The sequence below is a fragment of the Colletotrichum godetiae genome, assembly GCF_030913485.1.
Source record: "Colletotrichum godetiae strain CBS 193.32 chromosome Unknown BDP55scaffold_15, whole genome shotgun sequence".
NCBI classification, from domain to species: Eukaryota; Fungi; Ascomycota; class Sordariomycetes; order Glomerellales; family Glomerellaceae; genus Colletotrichum; species Colletotrichum godetiae.
In genome coordinates, this window is record NW_026851263.1 from 278338 (window position 1) to 296136 (window position 17799).

At 50.9% G+C, this 17799-nt stretch overlaps 7 protein-coding genes across 7 annotated transcripts; 4 read left to right on the plus strand and 3 right to left on the minus strand.

Moving 5' to 3' along the window:
• Nucleotides 1-1110: 1110 nt before the first annotated feature.
• BDP55DRAFT_692868 (sugar transporter) lies at nucleotides 1111-3082 on the minus strand (the record flags this gene model as incomplete). The annotated part of the gene is made up of 8 exons (XM_060577169.1): nucleotides 1111-1305; nucleotides 1361-1433; nucleotides 1499-1839; nucleotides 1914-2098; nucleotides 2167-2496; nucleotides 2554-2657; nucleotides 2728-2853; nucleotides 2913-3082. The coding sequence occupies 8 exons, from the start codon at nucleotides 3080-3082 to the stop codon at nucleotides 1111-1113; spliced, it is 1524 nt and encodes a 507-aa protein (XP_060431060.1).
• Nucleotides 3083-3290: 208 nt separating this feature from the next.
• Nucleotides 3291-6009, minus strand: BDP55DRAFT_659924 (cytochrome P450). Its single transcript, XM_060574577.1, has 4 exons — nucleotides 5917-6009; nucleotides 5168-5720; nucleotides 4341-5096; nucleotides 3291-4238 (listed from the first exon to the last, which is right to left on the minus strand). Exons 2-4 carry the CDS (start codon nucleotides 5512-5514, stop codon nucleotides 3596-3598), a joined length of 1746 nt encoding a protein of 581 aa, XP_060431061.1. The 5' UTR covers nucleotides 5515-5720; nucleotides 5917-6009; the 3' UTR covers nucleotides 3291-3595.
• A 441-nt stretch (nucleotides 6010-6450) lies between these two features.
• Nucleotides 6451-8297, plus strand: BDP55DRAFT_692870 (uncharacterized protein; the record flags this gene model as incomplete). Its single annotated transcript, XM_060577170.1, has 3 exons — nucleotides 6451-6620; nucleotides 6700-8031; nucleotides 8108-8297. The coding sequence occupies 3 exons, from the start codon at nucleotides 6451-6453 to the stop codon at nucleotides 8295-8297; spliced, it is 1692 nt and encodes a 563-aa protein (XP_060431062.1).
• A 956-nt stretch (nucleotides 8298-9253) lies between these two features.
• BDP55DRAFT_549670 (cytochrome P450) lies at nucleotides 9254-11063 on the plus strand (the record flags this gene model as incomplete). Its single annotated transcript, XM_060568949.1, has 2 exons — nucleotides 9254-9927; nucleotides 10001-11063. 2 exons carry the CDS (start codon nucleotides 9254-9256, stop codon nucleotides 11061-11063), a joined length of 1737 nt encoding a protein of 578 aa, XP_060431063.1.
• A 51-nt stretch (nucleotides 11064-11114) lies between these two features.
• BDP55DRAFT_659928 (uncharacterized protein) lies at nucleotides 11115-12459 on the plus strand. Its single transcript, XM_060574578.1, has one exon. It carries the CDS (start codon nucleotides 11265-11267, stop codon nucleotides 12384-12386), a length of 1122 nt encoding a protein of 373 aa, XP_060431064.1. The 5' UTR covers nucleotides 11115-11264; the 3' UTR covers nucleotides 12387-12459.
• Nucleotides 12460-13004: 545 nt separating this feature from the next.
• BDP55DRAFT_727318 (uncharacterized protein) lies at nucleotides 13005-14924 on the plus strand (the record flags this gene model as incomplete). The annotated part of the gene is made up of 2 exons (XM_060579286.1): nucleotides 13005-13229; nucleotides 13299-14924. 2 exons carry the CDS (start codon nucleotides 13005-13007, stop codon nucleotides 14922-14924), a joined length of 1851 nt encoding a protein of 616 aa, XP_060431065.1.
• A 221-nt stretch (nucleotides 14925-15145) lies between these two features.
• BDP55DRAFT_740621 (uncharacterized protein) lies at nucleotides 15146-16113 on the minus strand (the record flags this gene model as incomplete). Its single annotated transcript, XM_060580422.1, has 3 exons — nucleotides 15800-16113; nucleotides 15630-15729; nucleotides 15146-15561 (listed from the first exon to the last, which is right to left on the minus strand). Exons 1-3 carry the CDS (start codon nucleotides 15896-15898, stop codon nucleotides 15146-15148), a joined length of 615 nt encoding a protein of 204 aa, XP_060431066.1. The 5' UTR covers nucleotides 15899-16113.
• Between the last annotated feature and the right edge of the window lie 1686 nt (nucleotides 16114-17799).

Genomic DNA, 17799 nt, shown 5'->3' on the forward strand with positions numbered 1-17799 from the left:
GGCAGACTTTCACAATAGCACTAACCCAAATCTCCGGAGCCTCAAGCCACGGAGCTAAACCCGCATCGCAACAGTTCTGCGAGAACGGAGAAATGATTGGCCTGCTACGCAAGAGGCGGGCTGGAACCACCAGCCCTTGCAGTCGAGAGTGCAGCGCCGTTTCCGGGTGTGACGAGGCGGATGGACGGACGCGGGGCCGCATTCGGACGGCGTCGTCAAAGAAGCTATGCTTATAATGCGGGGCCACTTGCGAGTTCGGTTCGGCGTTAGTGTGCGACCACACTGACTGCAGCTGACCAATGTGCGCAGGGTGAGAGTGAAGCGTGATGGTGGTCTTGAGGCTTGAGACGTGGACGGTAGTGGTAGGTTCTTTCGTACGGGCAGACAACTGGTATGGCTGGTTTCCACACGGGATCTCCAGAGGCTTGTTGCCTCATACGCCTGTGGACGTTTGGTCATTGCGTACGAATGTGAGAGAGGTATTCGTATGGCCGTTTGCGTTAGCACGGTTGTTGTGTGACGGAAGGATGGATCGTCGGCTATCGGGTTCCCGGGCGGTTTATCAAGGATCGGGGCTAAGGAAGCTGTCTTTTCCTTTTACGATACTCTGAGCAAGGGTCTCTCGTCACCTTGCAGAGGACGTGACATTCCTCGGGCTGTCAATGTAATCCATCTTGCTGTGGTCCAGGCCACGGCCCGAATGGGCACAGGCAGGCCTGGGCCGGATCGAGGAATGTTGCTAGCAAAGGATGTAGGCAATGCCCGTTGCGAGCTCTTAGCGACTCCTTGTTCTTATGGCCGTAGTGCGATGGTGCTATCTACCCTTGAGCTAACTCAGGTAGTCTGGCCCTTTGTGAAGTCTGCTCGAATCCCGGAGATCTCGGGGTCTGTCGCGGGCCGTGCTGCTCAAGAAGACTATTGTCCCTCCGACTTTGGATTACTATCAACCGATTCTTTCTACTTGACATATACCTAATAGTCACTACCTTTTGCTGAGTTACCTTATATTGCTTAATTATCGATTACCATAGTGAAGTCTTTCTTGACTCGAAGCCCGCCCCCGCGTGCTTTCCGATTTTGAACAGCCACATAAGCTAACTTTCTTGGACATCATGAGAGGGAGATGACTTCGACGTGACTCTGCTTCTTCTTTTCCTCTTCTACTTGGTCTTTGACGTCTTCCATGTCCATTCTTGCAACCTTTGCCTCGTCGCCGTCGAAGACCTTGGCAACCTCTTCGAGGGTGAGATTCTTTGTCTCAGGGTAGAAGAAGTACACGAACAACAGGGAGCAAAAGTCCAAGATCTGATGATGAAGTCAGTCCAAGCCATGAAGCAGATCATAGGCGTGAACCGCTTACCGTGTAAAACATCGCGAGTGTCCATGCATGACCGGCTGCCGTGAAGTTATCCCACGCAATAGGATTGGTATAGCTGGACAATGCACCGCGTTAGCTTTGGACTTAGGCGCAAGACTATTGAAAACTAAGTAATCTCACCTTCCGAGAACAATCAAGCCCTTGACAAAGATGGTTGATATGACCCCGGCCTTTGCCCTTAGACTATACGGCATGATCTCCAACGCATAGGCCGCCATGACCCCGGTCCACGCAATCTGATACGAAAGACTAAAGAGCCAGATAAAGGCGATTTGCGGATAGCCAAATCGTGCGAGGTCGTGGGTCCGCTCATACTGAGAACTGATGATAGTCCATCCCATGTACATGAGAACCATCCCTGTAGTTGCTGTGAGGAATAATGGTCTTCGGCCGAATCGGTCTATGCTCAACGAGAAGGAAACTGATACGATAAGCGAGAGGAGAGTCTGGCCACCACTGAGCTGTTGACCATCCGAAAACCGCTGTCAGCTAATACCCTCCCTCTTAGGTACCCGGCCCCTATTATGGTACTCACAAGAACTTTGTTCGTCTGGTCGCGAATGCCAGCGCCTTCGTAAATCTTATTGGCGTAGTTGGAAAAGAGATTCGTTCCACTGTACTGGGACACCATTGCCAGTGAGATCAACAGAACAACTCTGTACCTATTCCCCGCGGTTCTAGCAAAGTCGAGATAGCTGCTGGACTTTTTATCTTGGAACTCTAGAGCCAAAGTCTGCTTCATCTCACGAAACTCAAACACGACCGTCGTGTTCGTCTTATCCCATTACCATGGTACGTGGATAGCATATTCTCGGCATCTTCATAACGCTCCTTGGCAACTAGCCAGCGCGGCGACTCCGGAATCCAGCAGATGAGTGAGAGGACCAAGATACCGGGGAACGCCTGGAGTATGGTGAGGGACCTCCACGACCAGTCGCCCATGATTCGGATGGTCGACAAGGCCAGCCAGGAGCAGCTCGTGGAACCAACACCGTACATACAGTTAACGATGGCGGAGATCTTGGCCCGGTGTTGGGGGTGCGCGATCTCGGCTATGAGGAGACCAGCGCCGTTGAATGAACTTCCGAAGCCAAGGATGAAGCGTCCGGCCATGTACACTTGATGAGCAAGTCAGTGCTGAAAATGATCGGGGTAGACGCATAAGGAAGACTCACTTCCTTCGCTGTTCGACAAAGCTCCTATGAAGGCACCTATGGTTTCAATGACGCAGCCAATGATGATAGGCATCTTTCGGCCGTACTTGTCTGCAAAATATGGACTGTGTGCATCCAAACGATTCAGCAAGATTCTCACACCAGATGCCAGTCCGAATACACGGCCATACTCACACCATCCAGAAACTCGAAAGAGATCCGATGTCCAGAATAGCGACGATGAGTCCAAGTCTTCCCCCTGCCGGATGGTTGAAGGAGTTCTGCCACTGATCCATGACCTGCGAAGTGTTCATAAGTTTCCTGCGTCTCTTCCGTTAGCCCCTGATGTCTGGGTTACAGGTACATATGACGGAGCTTACGCATCAAAGCCAGTCGATGCAGACATCATCATCAGAATACCGCACCAAAAGTAAAGCTTTCTCAGGCCAGGGTCCTTCCACCAAGTGACCACTTCGAACTCTGGAGCTTCGGACTGAGCTATTTGCGCTTGAGCGTGTTTGGCGCCATGATCGAAGACATTTCGCACCATTTTATCGCGAATCTCACGTAAAGAATGTTGAATCTAAAACGATTGATGGGCCACGCCAACTCCATCATTTCGTCCGTAGAATAGGATGGGGGCATGCTAGCTTTTAAGGTTATGGGGTTGATCACCTGTAGCTACCGCATTCGTGTCAAAAGCTGAGACGACCGGACGCTAGGACTGCCGTAACCTTAAATGTTCGGAGTGTCCAGAGTTTGTTTGATGTGTCGTTTTCTCACAATTGAATGGAAGATGATACATGGCCAGATGAAATTGAAACCTGAAAGTTATGATAACAGGGGGAAGCCCTGTGTCTGCGTTGACCACATCGTCTAGTCTTCCGTCTCATACCTTGCTCTTGAAGACATGTACTCAGATGATGCATTCCCGATCGAGCTGCCCGCATCAGAAAAGATTACTCTCATTCTTCGGAAGCATCTCAGAGTAAATCAGGAGGACACATTTGAAAATCGGACAGCCGACCAAACGGATTCCAAGCAAGGTAGTACATCGTGCTTCTCATACCAGCTTCCGCTTCTTCATCTTCACCATGGCATCTCTATCGAGACTCACAACACCTCGACATTCCGCCCCCTCCATGCCCGGGCCTCTATCAGCCGGTGACCCATCCAAATGCGACCAGCGCACAAACTCCATATCGAATGTCGTAGCCATCATCGCAACCGCCGCTAGAATCTCATGCTTGGCAAAGAATCGCCCGGGACAGATAACGCTACCACCCCCATACGGACAGTAGTCGCCCAGCTTGACTTTGCGCATTTCCGGCTGCAAGAAACGCTCGGCCCAAAAGTCGCGTGCTGGGTGGCCTGGCAACGCCCATACTGCCTCATCAATGTGCGATAGCCAACTAGGTGCTAGGATGAAGTTGTCCTTCTTGAGCGTGTATCCGTCGATCTCGATGTCCTGTCGTAGACGCCGCGAGATGGGGATGCTCGAGCGGAGACGAAGGCACTCGTTGTATACGGAGTTCAGCAGTGGAAGAGCCGCCAGCCTTGTGATATCGATATCGAGTACTGAAGCCATGTTCGTACCGACGACCATGGCGGTTTTGACTTCAGCACGTATTCGTGAAAGGAGATGCGGGTCTCGGACCATTTCGAACAACATGTAGGCAGTCATAGGAACGGCGTTCGCATTGATGCTGTTCAATAATCGGTATTAGCATAGGTACTTAGTTATTATACGAGATGAGGGGACAAGTGAGTCTTCAGGGTTTGACAAGAAGGATATAAACATCACTTACGCCCAAATCAGACCCATATGCATTGCCGCACGCCCCTCGAAGCTGATCCCATACTCAACGAGAGCAGCATTCCTCTCCCGCACAAGCCGATGACCAAAATTCTCTTCCCAATCAGCATCGCTATCTGTAGGACAACCAGCAGTTGCTGCTGCGAGCCAGCCCTTGGTAGCCTCCAGAGTGCGGTCGCGCGCTGCCCAGCCTTTGCGACACACTAGTTTTGGCAGCCCCTGCATCAATGTCATGAAGGCAGCATCGTAGTTCCAGAACGTCTTGGCTTCCAACGAGCCCCTTTGGAGGATCCGTGGACCGACCAGTGTGATTGTTGACGCGGCGAACTGGTACGTCTGGAGGAAGTCGTATAAACCGACAACGGCTGGGGCCGAAGCCCCCTCTGGACAAGTCTTGAGCTGTTCGGAAAACTCGAAGACAAACTTGGCCGTCAGAAAGTCCACGGCAGACTTTTCTGTAAGGTTCTTGAGGTAAATCCCATGGAGTATATGCCAGATGCGTCCTTTTCCTGCGATTCCAGTCTCAGACTGGTTGAGGGTGCCAGCCCCTGAGTCGTCCATCCCCAGGAGCGCGGCATCGCTCGCTGGAAGACCTTTGACCTTGTGTGCGATGCGCAGTTGCATGAACTCGAACGAAAGGCTGCTTGACTGTCGGAATATTGCCTGGATGTTCGAGGCTCCCATGACTAGATACATGGAGATTGGGCCTAAGCGCATAGTTACTGGTCCCTTTGTTGGTCTTTTGGCACTTTTGCAACAATAACCTTAATTAGCATGCTGGCCATCGAATCAATGCCGCTTAATCGAGTAGAAACTCACAGTGTTTCTTCGTAGAATTTATGAGGATCTCTGATCATCTGGATGCCGTTACCAACCCATGGCAACCAATATGCCAAAGTAGGCGGCTCATTTCCTCGAAATTGGCGGTTTTTCTTGCTGCTTAGGTGAAAGCGGCATGTTGTGAAGATGTAGGTGCAAATGCATACGCCAAAGATGGCCAGGAAAAGATAGTTGAAAGCTTGAATCACCGACCAGGAACCGAAACTCAACAGAATGGGTTTGACTTGGTGTGTTGCTGAAATCTCCTGATGGCCCATGGTGGAAATTGATAATCTGGTGATGTTGGCAGGTTGCCGAGCTGCCTCGAAAATCCGACCCAACTCCATTTCCAGTGATTTCACAATACTTCAGTGGATTCCGTCTTCGTTCTACACTACTACAGCGCAGCGTTCCGAACTTGACAACTTAGATGCATGCTGCCCGGACTCTGCTGAAGGATGCTTCATAGTGGCACCCTGGCTGCATGTGATTGTGGCCACCTGCTGTTGAGCACGAGGCACTGTGTCCTCCGGCTCTAAGAGGAGCGTATTCCCTGTCAGAGAAAATATTGGTTAACCGGAATTGGATCAATCACTTCCAAAGTGACTGAGTTGTCCCGAGTGGCAATAGATGCCATACGGGGTACATTTCTCTCGAAGGATTCGGGAGTACGACGATGTCATCAGTCTTACCAATCAGGTATTGGAAGGTGACTTGCCGCATATCCGATCCACATCTGTCATACCTACTTGAGATGAACCGTGTGCGTGGCTCTGGACTTCGTGATCCTGGTAGAGAAGGGGGCGAGACTTGCACGGTGCAAAAACCCTTGAATCTTGTCGATGTAACGATGTCTACGGAGTACGAAGATAGTATTAGATGACATGGGTTCACGTGTGGATATGTCCGCAATTGCTAGCTAGTGTCAGCGGCTATGCTAGTAGTTCTGCTGCCTTGGACAACGAGACTAGTCTACAACCCTGCATTCAGAATCACGATACTTGGCATAAGCACTGTGAGCACAGACGAGCTGGACCCGCAGAGACAGTCGCGCAGTATAAATGTTGTGTTGCACTGTGTCAGCCTAGGGATGCAGGGCCTAGGACTGATTCGGGTTGATGGTGACTGTCGATGATCGATAGGCCCAGATAACACAAAGCTGGATCAACGGAGACCACCTCCCAAGTGGGCGAAGAGGACAACATCACATTTCTGCCATAATTTGCAGGGCAAGTCTAAGGAAAGTTCTGCTGGCGAAGAGGGACTGCCCAGACTCAGTCAACATGACAACCAGCTACTCAGTCATTGTCATCGGTGCAGGGGAATCTGGAATTGCTGTGGGTTGTATGCTCAAGACCAAAGTGGGCACTGACGACTTTCGGATATTCGACAGGCAAAGCGGTGTTGGGGGAGCTTGGTATGCCAACAGGTACCCGGGCGTAGCCTGCGATATGTGAGTGAACTCAGTGTGCCAGTAGTCAGAAATGATTTGTCTTCTCTGATCATGACGTTGGATCTGACTGTTGATATAGACCGGCGATTTTCTACTCTTATTCCTTCGCCCCGAACTATGAGTGGACGACGCTATTCCCTCCCGGCCAAGAGATTCAGCAGTACTTGGACGGTGTGTGCGACAAATTTGATATCCGGAGCAACATCCAGCTTGATACTGAGGTGTCAAGTGCTCGATGGATAGATGAAGACGCCGAGTGGGAAGTCAAGGTGACCAACCTGAGCCTTCAGAACAGGACACCAGAAGGAGTGACCCTTCGCTGTAAGGTTCTGGTCACTTGCGCCGGTGAACTTGTCGAGCCCAACCTTTGGCCACAGCATATCCCAGGGATTGAGTCTTTTCAAGGACAGGTATTCCACACAGCGAAATGGAACGACGATGTTTCCTTGACGGGAAAAGATGTCACAGTGATCGGGACAGGCTGTACTGCAGCGCAGCTCGTTCCGGCGTTGGCAAGCCCAGAAATTGCGGCGAAGTCAATCACGCAGCTCATGAGGAGATCACCATGGGTTATGGCTCGACCTGAGAAACCTCCTCCACGGTTGATGGAGATAGTTTCCACCTTGCTCAGGACCATGCCTGGCCTAGGCTTGTTCCTCCGACTCTGTCTCTTCCTGTACGCTGAGTCTACATGGCTCAACGTCGGCATGGGTTGGTTTGGCAGGAAACGGCGGCAGTGGTTTGAAAAAAAACTCTTGATTCACCTCCGTAAGACAGTCCCACCCAAATATCACAACATGCTGACACCACGCTTTGGTGTTGGGTGTCGGCGGATCATTGTCGACGGTGGGTGGTTGGAAAGCCTCAGTCTCCCCAACGTGGAGCTTACAAACAGACCTCTGGTCTCAATCGAGCCACAGGGCGTTGTCTTGGGACCTCATCCAAAAGAACAGCACCTTGAACACAATGACGAGAAACGCAACAGTGGACTCATCAGGATGCCTGCAGATATCATCATCCTAGCCAATGGCTTTGAGACATCGACGTATCTCCACCGTTTAAAGGTCCAAGGAAGAGACGGGGCATTCCTTCACGACGTCTGGAAGGTAAATGGAGGCCCTGGAGCGTACCTCAGCACAGCTGTCTATGGGTTCCCGAACTTTTTCATGGTCCTGGGACCAAACTCCGTCAGCGGCCATTCATCAGCCATTCTGGCTAGCGAAAATGTGGCAGGATATGCCCTCAACTTTATCAAGCTAGTTCTAAATGGGCAGGCTCGGACTGTTGAAGTCCACGTAGAGGCTGAGCAAAGTTACACGGCTGATGTGCAGAGAAGGTCGCTAGACAAAGTCTGGCAGACTTGCCACAATGGTTACATACAGAACAGAGGCTGGAACAGCTCCATATGTCCGTAAGTCTTGCGCTCAGTCGTACTCTAATTACCCAATAGTTCGCAGAAAGGTGCTAATGATCCGGTATCTGGACAGCTTCAATCAAATCCATTTTGCGTGGATGTGCAGGTATCCGAACTGGCAGCATTGGAACATCGCGTACACTGGCATTGGGACTCAAGAGAACAACAAGAGACTCCCTACGCGGCATCAAATGGCGTGGATGATAGCTTCGTCCCTGGCCATGCTCGGTCTTCTTCTTGCATACTCTGGGAGGTTCCACTAGACGATGGAATTATCTAGACACCCATCCATAGGACTCAATAAAGAACCGTATTCGCTGTTGAAATTTGTTTTGTTACACATATAAAAGAATGGCCCTTATACTTCTGATTTCCGGAAATAGCTCCGGAGTCAAAGCTGCGCTGCGACTGATTCCCCCTTCCACCTCATTCACATGGACAGAAAACTCTTTGTGCGCTCCTGAAGACGCTTGCCATACCTATCACACTTCTCCAATGAGCCTACACAGTATGTCTTGCTACGATATCGTATCCGCCCCGCAAGGATTCCCTATTCTTCCGGGTGGAACGTTTCTGCCTAAGATTTCCTTAGCCAATTGCTTACCGAGGTAGGGGCCCTGTGCTGTCTTAGACGATCCTTCAAGAGTCAATAGCAAGAACGCCCCGCTGCCGGGGCGAATTGTCCATGAGTCTAGACTCAGGAAAGTCGTACAATGAGCACAAAAGCTACCCACTACGGCAGAATCATGTGAACATTGAAGCTAGGCGCCAAGAAGTGAGGTTGAAAATTCTGCATCATCCTTGTCACCTCTGCAGGTGTGAAGGATCCGGCACTAGTGAGAGGGTTGCAACGTAGTCAGCAGCGGGAAATCCTTCCCAGCGGGCCAACGGGAATCCTACGGAAGACCTAATTCTAGCTTAGTGCTCACAATTGACCGAAAGGATCAAACTTTCGGTTTTGTCAGACACTGTGTGACATTCAGCTAGTTGATTAATTATAGTAAGACTGCGGTGTAGCTCGTATCCCTGCACGGGGGGGTATGGGAATCTTTGCAATCCGATATTGGGGAGAGGAGCTTTGGCATGTGATTTCTTTCTCTTCTCTGTCACTGGCATTGGAAGTGTGACAATCACGTAGAAGACCGAAAGTTCCAAATAGCGTCGACAATCGATGCAGCGGTTTCGGACATAACCCGCGTCAATGTGTGCGATATCCAAGATGAATTCAACTGTCGAGCATTGGCAGCATCAGTATGGCATCGCGGGGTTGTCAAGGCTTCGTGCCTGGACCGTTGCGCAGGCTACCGGCTTGCTCGTGGTCATCTTGATAGCACGCTTCCTCGTGAAGCTCATCAATCACCGCCGCATGTTTCAGCGACTCCAACGACAGGGCCTACCGATGCCCCCTCACGACTTCCTGCTCGGTCACCTCAAGCTTGCGGCTACGATCGCTAAGACTCTTCCGAACGATTTCCATGGGCACTACTTGGCAGGCGAGATCAGACGAGCATATCCTGACCTCCCGGCTGTTTTCTACTTGGACTTGTGGCCGACTGGCCCGCCATTAATGGTTATGACGACAAGCCACGACCAGGCACGAGTTACAGCGCATGAGCCGCAACTCCCCAAACATGAGGGCGTGTTGGGATTCCTGAAGCCGCTCATCGGGAGCCATGGTCTCGTCACGATGGAAGGAGACGAGTGGCGGTACTGGCGGGGCGTGTTCAATCCTGGGTTCAACGCTGCGCATCTTGTGACTCTGGTACCGGGCCTCGTTGAAAATACGCTGGTGCTGCATGAGATTCTGCGAGAAAGTGCTGCCGCAGGCGAAATCTTCTCATTGTTTGAGACTATGTCGCGGTTGACCATGGACATGAGTTGTCTCGCAACGCTGTAAGTTCACTCAAAAATAGCCGAAGCAGAACTTCACACCCGTTCGATCAATAATACTAACTTGGCCTTGCAGAGGTTCTCGTTTGAATGCTCAGAGAGAGGGATGCGATCTTGTATCAGCGTTTCGCAGCCAAGCTGACTGGATACCATCTCCCAACGAGACAAACCTCTTCAGGAAATTCAACCCTGTGAGACACTTGGTCTACCGCTATAATCGGTGGAGGATGGACAGATATGTTTCGAACGAGCTCGAGACGCACTTCGCTGCAATGCGCTCCCAGGCTCAGCTTGGAGCTTCGGAATCCGAAAAAACAACGATCCCGAGAAGAAGCAAGGCGGTGGTCGACCTTGCACTGGAAACATATCTCCTTTCGGACAAGAACAACGAATATTCTAGTCAGAAAATGACCATGGATCCAACGTTCAAGCAATATGCTGTCTCGCAGATGAAGCTCTTCCTTTTCGCCGGGTATGACACCACAGCTGCTGCGGTGGTCTACTCAATCCACCTTCTTTCGCTTCATCCGTCTGCCCTGTCAAGAGCGCGCCAAGAGCACAATGGTGTTTTTGGAGCCGGCAGCACTGTCGAAGTCACTGGAAGTCGTATCGCGGAAGCCCCTCAACTTCTCAATCGACTGGCATACACATCCGCTGTCATCAAAGAGGCTCTCCGGCTATATCCGCCAGTGTCAAGCACGCGTGCATCTGGGCCAGGCTTCACAATATCGGAAACCGACAAGACGCAACTTGAAGGGTTCATGCTCTGGGGCGTGCACCACGCTATCCACCGAGCCCCGGAGCACTGGGTAAGACCAGACGATTTCGTCCCGGAACGCTGGCTGGCCTCTCCGGGTGATGAGCTGTACCCCACGGACAAGGAGGCGTGGCGGCCGTTCGAGCGGGGCCCGCGAAACTGCATCGGCCAGGAACTTGCACTATTGGAGGTGAAGGTCATTCTGGCCATGGTGCTGAGGGATTTCGACTTTGCGGATGCTTACGTTGAATACAACAAGAAGACAGGTCGGACAGGTCCCACCGAAGTGGCAGGGGATCGTGCCTATCAGGTTATCCATGGAAGCACTAAACCTAACAATGGGTATCCTTGCAGGATCAAGCAAGCCACACATTTGTCTTAGACGGGGATATTCTTAGACTAGACCAATTACTGAACAATGTCTCAAGTAGTAAGCCGATTCTCTTACTACATAAACCTTGATTCGTGTGTCCAATGCTTAGCTATCTCGAAGCATTTGCATCAACATCACATCACCCCCCAGGCAACTGCTCACGACAAATTCCCTCAGCTTAGGACTCGACCGGCAATCGATACAGTCATCATGGCGCGACCCTTGGTACACGTCGTGTTCCCCTTCATCACACTGGCTGGACTCTACGCTGTCTCTAACTTGATGATGAACTCTGGTCACGCTCAAATGTTCACCGATAAGCGAGCGTCGGCAGCGCCCTTGCTTCTAGACAACGAAACACCCCTGCTCACGTTCTACACCGGGGTCCCGCCCCTGGACTCGTATCTCTCCAACCTACAATTCAGCATTATCCCAACAGTCGATGGCTCGTTCCCGGCTTTATCTCTCCTGGGATGGCACTGGACGGGGCTTCTATTGGCCGTCTTCACCGTTATGCTAGTTGAAAGCCTACGAACGCGGCGCGCGAGGGATCTGATTTCTTTCGCACTTTGGGGCCTTGCCATACAGTATGCCGGGTACTTCATCATCATGCCTCTGTACTGTTATGTATCTCTGCTCTCTCAGCCACCTAGAAGTCATTCAAGGTTACCGACTATGACTGCCTTTCAAGCTGTCCCGGTCTCAGTGCTGATTGGGTTTGCGATCCCGTCGGCCATCATGTGTCTACCGAGCAAGTATCTCTCTGGCCAGTCAAGACAAATCGCTGTAGCTGTCTGGCAAAACTTCCCTGCGTGGATGGCACTAGTACAGGTTATCACCATGTTTTTGATTCGAGCCAACCCAGCACGAAAAACGAAGGAACACAAGGCCAAGGATGACGAGCTCGGCCGTAACACGTCAGCGCTTCGTAACTTGTACAAAGTTACTGCAATAGTCTCGGCCTTGATCCATGTCTTGGGTCTCATACCCATTGTCTCCGCTGCGATTGGAAAGCTGGAGCCTTCCGGGAGTTCGCCATACGCGCAGCTGCGACCGGCGACCTTCTTTCTACCGCAGAGATGGGATAGTGAGACCCAGATTAGCGGGATGGCAGAAGGCGCATTCAACTTCCTCCGTTATGACTACTACATCGGCACCGCCGCGGCTTTTGCGTGGATTGCATTCCTTCAGCCTGTACGGCAGGGCAAGGGTGATACTTGGTTGGCTGGTAGAGAGGCGACATGGAACATTGCTCTCACATTCTTGTTTGGGCCTGGCTTCACTATCGCAAGCCTGATGGAACGGAGACTTGATTACGGACTCAGCATCTAGCCAGTCAGAACATCTAATCCTTGGCGCTATGTTCCTACTTAGTAGTCTTTCAATTCACTCAATTGGTCGGCTTATCTTATGAATGATTTAATCCTAAGCCCACGGAGGTCGTCTCCGTCTCGGCTCGGGTCGTGTTCGTCTGAACCACGAGCTCGGTGTGGGGTTACAACATCCGGAACTTGACCAGGATCTCCATAAGCCCTATCCGCCAAGCTGTAAGGATAGGATCCTTCGCCGTTTTCTAGGCTTTGATGGATTCGCACTGTTCGCTTACACGGCAAGTCAGTGATCAACAAGATTGTGGGGGTTCACCGATCCTACCTTACCTTGCATGAAGAACGAGCCCGGGCCAATGTTGATGCAACTAGATCCTTCGTCTCCATCTAGATCTCCCAGCCCACAGGTACGCGCCGATTGGACCTCTCGCAAGGCATTTCGCATAACCCCTGTCCAATGTACAGTAATTTGTTTTCGATTGCAACTGTGCTCTTCACCTCGGCCGTGGCTTTCCAAAAAGAGAAGATCAAGAAGACGACGCTCCATTCGTGTGACTTCTTCGTTTGTGACGCTCTTCCAGTTGAATTGTGCGGCTTCCATTGGCAGTCAGTGTGCCCAAAGATGTCTGTTCTGCGACGCAAAGTGACGAGATTGGCTCCGCCTGTAGTCTTGACCGATAAGGTTATCCCGGTCGACTACTGGGACCACCACTCTCGCGATGCTGTCCTCAACGTAATGCTGCGATTTGACCGCCAACTCGATGCAGCCAAATTGCGCAGGGCTCTAGAGCAGTTGCTTGACCGTCGAGATGGCTGGCGCAGGCTAGGTGCGAGAGTACGGCTGGGTGTAAGTACATGTACCCTACAATGACACAAGCTCATTCTCATATTGTGCTTGACTGACTTGATTCCATAGCCTTCGGACAAGCTACAGTGGCATGTGCCTGAAACATACACTGAGCAGCGGCCTGCAATTACTTTTCATCACAACCGCCACACCAACATTAGCATCAAGCAGCACCCACTGGCATCTCGACTTAGGAGCAGAGGTCCATCAGCTTCTGATGTTTCCAATGATGGCTCTACTCCTTGGGTGGTGGAGTCAGGCAGTGGCGTGGACTTCTCTCCGTTGATGCGACACCCAAGTGATCCTACCTCCTTCGAAGACTATGTTTATCATGACAAGCCGATGATAGGATTGCAAGTCACAACATTCAACGACGCGACATTAGTATCGTTAGGCTTCTCGCATATCATGTGGGACTGCATGGGACTTAAGGACCTCTTTGATGCGTGGTCCCTCACTCTACAGAAACGCCATGGGGAGGTTATCCCGTTGATTGAAACTGATCCCCTTGGATCATTGGGTGCCTCCCCTGAGTCGACCAAGATGACCCCAAAGGACGATGGCAGAAAGTCAGCACCAGCCACCTTCCCTCCTGAACAGTACCAGCACATCAACAAACAGCTTGGACTTGTTCAACTCATTACTCTTGGTCTTCGACAAGCACTTGACAAGCTGTTGAACAGAAACGCAGTGGAAGAGTTCAGGACAGTGTGTGTGCCTGCAGCGTATGTCAAGTCTTTGCGCAAGGACGCACTGCAAGCTCTCGAGACCGAGAATGCCAGTTCGCTCAGCCTTCAAGAATCAGAAAATGGTCATAAGTCTCAACTGACTCCGAAAGCCACATTTCTGAGTGATGGTGACATTCTGTGTTCGTGGTGGACACGCAACATTATTACCTCACGCATCCGCAATCCCACCAAAAGCCGCAAAACCATTGCCATCCTGAACATGATGGGTCTGCGCGGCGTCCTAGCACAAGCGGGACGATTACCCGAAAAGGGTGCGCTGGTTGGCAATGCCATCTTGCCCATTCCTGCCCTATTACCTACGCAAGATCTTGTCAAAAAAGGTCCTCTGGGCTTTGGCCGTGTTGCAAGGGCACTGAGAGAGGCTATCGGGCAACTCAGCACGAGACCACAGGTTGAGGCTCTACTAGCACTGCAACGGCGTGCAAACGGAGACGAGGTTAATAAAAAAGTTAATAAGAAGAAGTCGGGCAACGGCAAAGCTGGATTGCCCGCCCTTTTCGGCGATGCGGGCATGCACATGGTTGTGTGTACCAACTGGACCAAAGCCGAGTTCTTCAATGTTGATTTCTCTGCTGCAGCAGTAGAGGAGATCGGTTGTGACGGGCTCTTTGAAAATGAGCGACTTCGTCTATCGGAGACGTCATCTCGCGATACTGGTGCCAGCGGTGGCGCCGGAGGGAAGAGCGCCATGGGCTGTGATGGGCTTTGGGAGGATGAACATGCTTCCCGTTCGTCTGCCGCTCTTCGCACTGATGCTCCTGCAGTCTCTCGCGTGGCGGCGAAGCCGACCGGTGTTCACATGCACTTGATAACGGCAGGTACTCCTGCATTCTTGATGAGCATCTTCACCATCTTGGGCCGTGATGCCAACGGAGATTACTGGATTCAGGGAATGTTGAGGAAGAAGTATTGGGCCAAGATTGAGACCGCCCTTGGCCAGAAGTAGGTGTTTCTCCAAAGATGCAGGCTCTAGTTCAAAATCATCAACAGACCAAGGGCATGTGAATGATGGGATTCAGCGAGTAGCGCAGGATTATGTATTATGCACATTCTTAGAATAACTACATTCGGTATGATTTGCAATGTCGCGATGTGCTTCCAGATTCGGCATTCCGTTGAAGGTTTTTTCCTTACCCAGAATAAGCTCTCAGAACAATTTCGGGTACATTAGCCAGGCTTTCCAGGGTCTCCCTTGATGGTCCAATCCCAGAAGTTGACGGATTCGCTTTCATAGGCAATCAATTCTGACTTGGTTGCAAAGCACTTGGCGCAAATGTCTAGAGTGTCTGCGTTCGCCATTTTCGTGGGAATGACCATTTGTAGGGTACGCCCATGTGCCTCAATGTACGAGAAGCGAAGCGTTGAACTAGCACTCGAGCCGAACTTGGCGATATACTTGGCAATTAGCTTCTCGCCATAGCCCCAAAGCTCCTTAGACTTTGAGCTTCCCCAGAAGCTCTTGCTTGTGTAGAATTGAGGGATCCAGACTTTGGCAGCTGCGTTGAAGCGGGCTTCGTCTGCTTTGAATACGCAGTACCAGTTCTTCTTGATCGGAGAGCCTCGCCATCCCGCAGGTTCGGAGCCTACGACTTGGTTAACCCAGATGTAGATACAGAGGGTTTCGAGTTTTGAAAGCTTTGGTTGTGCTTACCTAGGTATATCCCACTTCCGATTTGACTGCCGCCTGGCAAGTTGTCAAAAGCCGGGTCTCTGAAGGGCGTGTTCTTCTCATTGATTTGCACAGCTTCTCCCTACAGGTTCGCAAGGTTGTTAGTGACATAGATACGATCGTTCACTCAGCCCGATAAAAGCGTGACTTACCTCGGCGGCTGTGCGATATCCAACCACCATTCTACCCTGGATCCCAACGAATAGGTATCCCAGGGCTAACAACAGAAAAAGACGACTGGACAAATTCATGATGATGGCTAGAACCCCGATCGTCGCAACCCAAGAGATCTTGAGATTTCACTTGATTTAGCTTGAAGGAAGCGACGAAGAGTCAACGATTTTTATAAGTATTTCGCAGACGCAGACCTGGATTTCCCTGTGATTGATTCTTGGAGAGCCGAAGTTGCCGTGGCCAAGCTATTTTGCTTTTTTCCTCGAGATCGCTATAATCGAGTTGTTGCGACTGAATTGCGACCGAGTCAGATTGCTGGAACTCTTCTGGCGAGGAGCTGATGGGTTCTTGTGACTGAGTCAAGTCGCTGGATTTGTTTGCATTGCTACAGTAAAGATGTTCTAACGGAGTCAGGTTGCTAAGCATGTTGCACTGCGTGACGCTCAAGTCTTCAACGGAAGATTTCTCGTTAATTACCTCTCCAGTCGAAGCTACTATATGACACTCGCTAAGTCCGGGACTCGCGGCAACACTCTCCACCCTTCTCTGCTCTGGCCAAGACCGAAGACGAGCACTCAGTCTTGGAGAACAAGTCGATTATTGAACTTGCTCAAGTGTCAAACAAGTGGGCAGACTTGAATCAAACCATATCACGCTTCTATGGTAGGTATATGGAGTTACAGCCGTTCTGGTGTAGCATCCCCAGTCTCCAACAGCTCTGCTCTTATTTAATCCCTCCTTATTCAAAGATGCAGGGGAGAACGGAACGGGCCATTATGCCACTCATTACTGCCTTACTCTGAATAATTGGTTGTTTCTATGTACTGACGCCATTCAGCACTGAACAAGATAGCTCCGGAAAGCTATTCTTATCTTTGGTCATCCACTGATACAGTGGAGTGGAGAAGCCGGACTACGAACTGGACCCCCTTCCGAGGTAACTCGTTCATCATACTTCACTGAAGTGGCCATACCTGTGTGAGGTATGTTGATGCAGTAATTCAACTTACGTCACTCGGTAAATGGCAATTGCTGAAGTTGAGTCAAGTAAATGAGCCTGGGATTAAATACGTGGATTCTGGACATCAACGCTGAGGCTGATTCTGCCCAAGGCGACCGAACACATATTTCTCGTGTTCAACTGAGCCACATGACTTAGAAGCTGTTCAAACTTAAAGAGTTGTCGATCGGCAACGCCGCATCAAGCTCGGTCTTCTTGAGTCGCTAGCTATCTAGCATGATATGGTGAATTGACAGGGGCCGAAGAGTCCGACGTTAGACTGCGTTAAGATGTTGGCATCGGACTTGGCTCAAGCATTTTTCTGTTCGACCTGATTGACGGAAAAGCTATATAAACAGCGTCCCGAAGGTGTCTTCAAGCTCTCATACTGTCTGGATAAAGACAGCCAACATACACAAACCGGTCACTGAACCTGTATTCTTCTCGGTGGAATCAAGGCCTCATCAAGCACTTTTGGTCAAAGAAGACAGAACTCTCCTTAGGCTATTCCTCTTCAGTCTACTCTTTGCAATCATGCTGAAAACTCTGGGCCTCTGGCTGGGATGCACGGCGTCATCCTATGGCTCACTCCTACCACGTGACGGCGATAATACGAACGGACAACAATGGATCAACCACGAAGCCGTAATCCCTTTCACCCAGAATGCAGCCGATGGGATAGGCTGAAGTTTGGAGCTGCGATTCAACCCCTATCTCTGGGTTTCTGGTGGCTGCGATCCGTACCCAGCCGTGGACGAGAACGGTAATCTTGGGTAAGGAGCATCTACAATCCACTTGAAGTTGTCTTGAACATCAGCGTCTCGAGGGAATTCATCGAGCAGCGTACATGAATTAAAGAGAGTTAATTGAAAGTCGCAGAGCTGGCTTGAAGCCCACAGGCGGTGGAAGGAGTGGCTGTGGAGCAGGCGGTAATGGCCAAGTTCATGCCCGCCGCGGCCAAAGCCAAGGTCGTAATGG